General features: G+C 48.8%; 1 protein-coding gene across 3 annotated transcripts in view; it reads right to left on the minus strand.

Moving 5' to 3' along the window:
* The window catches only part of RPS6KA2 (ribosomal protein S6 kinase, 90kDa, polypeptide 2), a 331,396-nt gene that overhangs the window by 36,729 nt on the left and 288,731 nt on the right, over positions 1-5,936 (minus strand). For all 3 annotated transcript variants that reach the window (XM_006871180.1, XM_006871178.1, XM_006871179.1), the window contains 2 exons: positions 5,044-5,081; positions 895-1,037 (listed from right to left, as the gene is read on the minus strand). In XM_006871180.1, coding sequence (XP_006871242.1) covers positions 895-1,037; positions 5,044-5,081 — 181 coding nt within the window. The remainder of the gene's footprint in view (positions 1-894; positions 1,038-5,043; positions 5,082-5,936) is intronic.

Here is a 5,936-nt window from a genome sequence, read left to right on the forward strand (position 1 = left end):
CTTCATATAATCCAGCTTCTCGGATTATTTGCTCAGCATACACGTTGAGTAAGTGTGGTGAAAGAACACCTGGGCACACACCTTTCCTGATTTTAAACCATTTAGTGTCCCCTTGCTCTGTTCGAACAACTGCATCTTGGTCTATGTACAGGTTCCTTCCAGAATACCCGTTCTCTGCAATGTTGTCCATAGCTTGTCATGATCCACACAGTTGAAAGCCTTTGCGTAGTGAATAAAGCATAGGTAAGCATCTTTCTGGTCTTCTCTGCTTTCAGCCAAGATCCATCTGATGTCAGCAGTGATATCCCTTGATCCATGTCCTCATCTGAATCCAGCTTGAACCTCTGGCTGTTCCCTGTCAATGCACTGTTGCAGCTATTTTTTAGAACTATCATTAGTAAAATTTTACATGTGACACTAATGACACTGTCCGATGATTTTGCATGAATCTTAGCAAACCTCTGAAGGGTTTCCAAGACCATTCGTCTTTACAGAAAGAATCTGGGGTGGACAGCCCCTAGGAGATGTGAGACTCAGGAATCAGGCCCAGGTAAGAATACGGTGCAGACTGGACACCTGTTCAGCCATCCAGGATCTCTGAACCAAACTGGCAGTGGGGAAGCCCAACTTAGGAAAACCCTCAGTCTGAGAAGACAGAAGGGTGATTCCATCAGCTGAGAGATGCTCAGGACCAGGAGGGGCCTCACCACGAGCCGGGACCCCCAGGATGGGGAGGGGCCTCACCACGAGCCGGGACCCACAGGATGGGGAGGGGCCTCACCACGAGCCGGGACCCACAGGATGGGGAGGGGCCTCACCATAAGCGGGACCCCCAGGGTTGGGAGGAGTCTCACCATGAGCGGGACTCCCAGGGTTGGCAGGGAGAAGCCTCACCATGAGCACGCCAAAGGACCACCAGTCTGCGCTCTGCGTGTGTCCCCGCCGGTTCACCACCTCAGGTGCCATGTACTCGATGGTCCCGCAGAAGGAGTACGCCCTCTTGTCGTGGTCGATGGCCTCCTTGCTCAGGCCGAAATCTAGACGTAAGAACAAAGCCTTTCTTCAGCCCGCATGTCACATTCAGACCCCTGCCAGAGTCCCCACCAACCTGAACGCTTGGTTCCCTGACTCCACAGTGACAGCCGCTAGGGGTTGGCCCATACACCCGTCACATGCAGTGTCTGAGTACAAAGAACAGAGTCTAACCACATTCAGAACAGGCATTTGTTTCCTGTGTGCTCATGGCTAGACTCTGGACCCCTGGTTCACAGGACAAACCCTGTCCTCAACAAGCTGGAGCTGGGGACTGTTCCCTCCCTGACACAGGAGAGAGACCTGGGACCCAGAGGTCAGGCACGAGTGGAGCTCTGAGGGGGCTAGGTATCCCTGAGTGCATAGTTGGTGCTGTTAGGTGCCCCCGAGTCTGTTCCCACTCACAGTGATCCTAAGCACAATGGAGCGAAACGCTATCTAGTCCTACTACATCCTCACAACCGTTATGCCGGAGCCCACTGCCGCCACTGTGACAATCCAATGAAGGTCTTCCTCTTTTTCACTGGCCCTCTACTTTGACAAGCATGATATCCTTCTCCAGAGACTGGTCCCTCCAAACAATATGTCCTAAGTATGAAAGACAAAGGTTGGTCATCCTGGCCTCCAAGGAGCACTCTGGCTGCACTTCATCCAACACAGATCTGTTGGTTCTTTTGGCAGTCCATGGCACTTTCAATATTCTCCTCCAACACCATAACTCAAAAGCATCAATTCTTCTACGGTCTTCCTTATTCACTGTCCAGCTTTCGCATGCATATGAAGTTATTGAAAATACCATGGCTTGGGTCAGGCGCACCTTAGTCCTCAAGCTGACATCTTTGCTCTTCAACACTTTAAAAGGTCTTGTGCAGCAGATTTGCCTAATGCAATACGTCATTTTATTTCTTGACAGCTGCTTCCATGAGTGTTGATAGTTGATCCAAGAAGAATGAAGTCCTTGACAACTTCAATCTTTTCTCCGTTGATAAGAATGTTGTTTATTTGGTCCGGTGGTGAGGATTTTTGTTTTATTTACACTGAGGTGCAACCTAGACCGATGGCTGTGGTCTTTGATCTTCATCAGTATTTTAAGTCTTCTTCACTTTCATCAAGCAATCTTGCAATAATTTGCATATTGCAGGTTGTTAATGAATCTTCCTCCAATCTTGATGCCACATTATTCTTCATATAATCCAGTTTCTCAGATTATTTGCTCAGCGCACAGATTTGCCCATAGAATTTTTCAATATTGTAAGTCAAGGCTTGAAATTTTTTTCCCCCCGTTATTTCAGCTTGAGAAATGGTCAATGTGTTCTTCCCTTTTGGTTCTAACTCCAGGTCTTTGCACATTTCACCATAATGCTTGACTCTGTCTTTTCCAGATGCCCTTTGAAATTTTCTGTTCTGCTATTTTACCTCCTCAGTTCTTCCATTTGCTTTCAAATTTCTAAGTTGGATGAGCATACATTTTTAAATTTCTTTCTTGTCTTCTTATTGGCCTTTTGTTTCTTCCTTTATGATGTCCTTGATGTCATCCTACAACTCTTCTGGTGTTCGGTTATTAGTGTTTAATGCATCATATTTGTTCTTGAGATGATCTCTAAATTCAGATGGGATTATTAAAGGTCATATTTTGGCTCTCATGGACTTGTTTTAATTTTCTTCAGCTTCAGAATGAACTTGAGTATGAGCAATTGATGGTCTGTTCCACAACCTGCCCCTGGCCTTGTTTTGGCTGATGATATGGAGCTTTTTCACCATCTCTTTCCACAGATGTAGTCAATTTGGTTTCTGCGTATTCCATCTGGTGAGGTCCATGTGTATAGTCATCTCTTATGTTGTTTCAAAAATGTATTTGCAATGAAGAAGTCATTAGTCTTCTTCTACTATGCGATCTCCAACATCATTTCTATCACCAAGGCCATATTTTCCAACTACTGATCCTTCCTGTTTATTTCCAACCTTTGCATTCCAATCGCCAGTGATTATGAACACATCTGGATTGCATATTTGATCAATTTCAGACTGAAGAAGTTGGTAGAATTCTTCTATTTCATCCTCACTGGCTTTAGTGGTTAGTGCACAAATTTGAATATTAGCAGTATTAACTGGGCTTCCTTCTTGTTGGTGTTGTTACATGCCATCGAGTCAGTTTCCACTCATAGTGAACATGTATAGGGTTTCTGAGGAGCTACCGATGGGTTTGAACCATCAGCCTTGTGGTTCGCAGTCCAGTGCTGATATTAAAGCGTCACACCAGGACTCCTAGTAGGATGTATGGATATTATCCTATTACAGACAGCATTGTGCTTCAAGACAGATCTTGATATGTCTTTTTGAAGTTGAATGCGATGCCATTCCTCCTCAATTTGCCATTCCCAGCATAGTAAACCATGTGATTGTCAGATTCAACATGGCCACTACCAGTCCATTTCAGCTCACAAATGCTTAGAATATTGATATTTATGTGTTCAGTTTCATTTTTTACAACTTCCAATTTTCCTAGATTCATACTTCATACATTCCATGCTCTGATTATTAATGGATGTTTACAGCTGTTTCTCTTGTGCCCCATCAGGAAATGAAGATCTCGAAGACCTTACTCCATTTGTGTCATCATGGACAAGTCTGCTTTCAGGAGGCAGCTCTTCCCCATTTGTATTTTGATGCCTTCCAACCTGAGGGGCTCATCTTCCAACACTGTATCTGTCAATATTCTGGCGCTATTCCTAATATTTCATCTAATGGCACTATATCTGACAATGTTCCACGGCTATTTATAAGGTTTTCAGTGGCTCAACATTCAGAAACAGTTCGCCTCTCCTTCTTCCGAGTCTGTCTTTGTCTGAAAGTGCCAATGAAGCCTGTCCACCATCGGTGACTGTGCTGGTATTTAAAATACAGTGGCATAGCTTCCAGAATCACAGCGCCCACAATGCGGGGCACTGACAGAGGAGGGTGGGGTGCACTAGGAAGGGGCAGACATTCCCCAGGAGCATCCAGGCAGCATGGCCCCACAGTGGAGGGCTCACAGGTATCTGTGTGTTCACCGAGGTCTGTGTCCATGGCACCTCTCAGGGCAGAGGTGGACTGAAGGGTCTTGAGGGGAAGATTACCCTCGACTGTCTGGGCGAGCTCATATGACCCCCCCAGGACCCTCATATGAAGGGAGCTGCAGGATGGAGTGGTGTCAGGCAAGGCCGGGATCTGAGGGAGGTGGGCGGCCCCTGGTGGCCCAGCCTGGACCATCTGCTGACACCGCCATGTAGGCCTGCGCCCCCACTCAGGGAGATGAGAAATGAACACTGATCTAGGCCCCTGAGTTTCAGGTGGCTTGTTTCAGCAGCTGCAGGAGAGCTGTGAACATGGGGCCTCAGAACCAGCAGGTGTCTTCAGTCGGATTCCGCCCTGGTGGCAGTGAGGAGGACAGGCTGAGTAGGTGTCTGCAGGCAGGGAGGCGTCTGCAGTGGCCAACAGGCCCCCAGATGGTACAAGAGGTTTGTGCTCAACTTCCTACCTCAGGGTTGGCAGTTTGAGTCCACCCTTTGGTGCTGCAGAAGAAAGGCCTGGTGGTCTACCAAGACAACCCTATGGGGCAGTTGTACATGTGATGAAGTGGACTGGATGGCAGGGTGTTTGGTTTGGTTATTTTGCCATGGGCCAAGAGAAATGGTGATGCTGGAGTGAAGGCTACCAGGAATGTATTGGGGGGGGGGCATGCAAATGCAGCTCGGGACACGTGTCACTGTCAGATTGTGCCGCAGGCCTTACCCACACCCCAGATCTCAGCAAGGCTGAGAACCAGACAAGGCGGCCCAGAGGAGGTCCTTGAGAGGAGTCAGTGGGATCCAAGGGAAACCTGAGGGTCAGGGTTTGGGAATTTTACAATTTCCAAGTGCTCGTGGGAGCCACGCAGTACCATAGCTGGCCCACGTCCACAGTAACTGAGGCAGAACAGAGACAGTGTCTAGCACAAGCGGGCTTCGAGCTGGGCAAGGGCTGGGTACCCACCTGTGATCTTAATGTGCCCCTCTTCATCCAAGAGGATGCTGCAAGGAAGGGAGAGAGGACAAGCTTTAGAAAGAGGCCTGGAACCTCAATGGGGACACTGCTGCCGGGGTCCTCAGGCTCGAAGCACAGCTGGTCTTAGCTATCCTTGTCTACATGTAGGTTTCGGGTTACTGCTTCCCACCTCACCAGCTTCAGCAGGGGGATGTTCAGATGACAGTGATTTAGGGGCCCAGCGGCTCCTGCCTGTTCCCTTGTATGGTGACCCTCATTGGACCTTACTGAGCCCCCAGGGGAAGATGCTGAACTCCCCATCCCGCCCTGTGTGAAGGACATGAACCAAGGTGTGGGGATAGTCCTGTCCATGGACACACAGACCACCCAGATGTCCAAGGACCAGCTTTGCTCCTCCATCCCTTGGCTGAGCCCTGCTCCTGCTCTCGGGATAGCCTAGACTTCAGTGACCCTGTGCTTGGCCTTAGGACTGGGCAGGCTTTATCTGTGATGGACATTAATGTGTGTCCCTGTCATGGGACACATTTATCTCTACTTGCCTTTCCTGCTTTGGGGAGAGTGCAGTTCTGGTTCAGAAAGACACAGATGAGCTCTGAGCAGACATCTTCCTTCTGCACCTTCTGGCTGGGGCTGGGGTCTCAGGACACAAGCCCAGAGTTCCCGGGGACCCCAGTCCCCTGTGTCTTCTTCTAGCTATAACTGAATCCTATCCCACACTAGCCCCTGTGGTACACCACCCAGCCCCCAAAAGGATGGAAATAAACAACAGCAAGGCTTCAAGAGTTATTGCAAGATGTCTTCATGCAGGGACCACGGGGGGAGGGTGGGGCAAATGCTGAACACGCTCACCTAAAGGTTGGAGGTTTGAGTCCACCCAGAGA

The sequence above is a fragment of the Chrysochloris asiatica genome, unplaced genomic scaffold, assembly GCF_000296735.1.
Source record: "Chrysochloris asiatica unplaced genomic scaffold, ChrAsi1.0 scaffold00162, whole genome shotgun sequence".
Lineage (NCBI taxonomy): Eukaryota > Metazoa > Chordata > Mammalia > Afrosoricida > Chrysochloridae > Chrysochloris > Chrysochloris asiatica.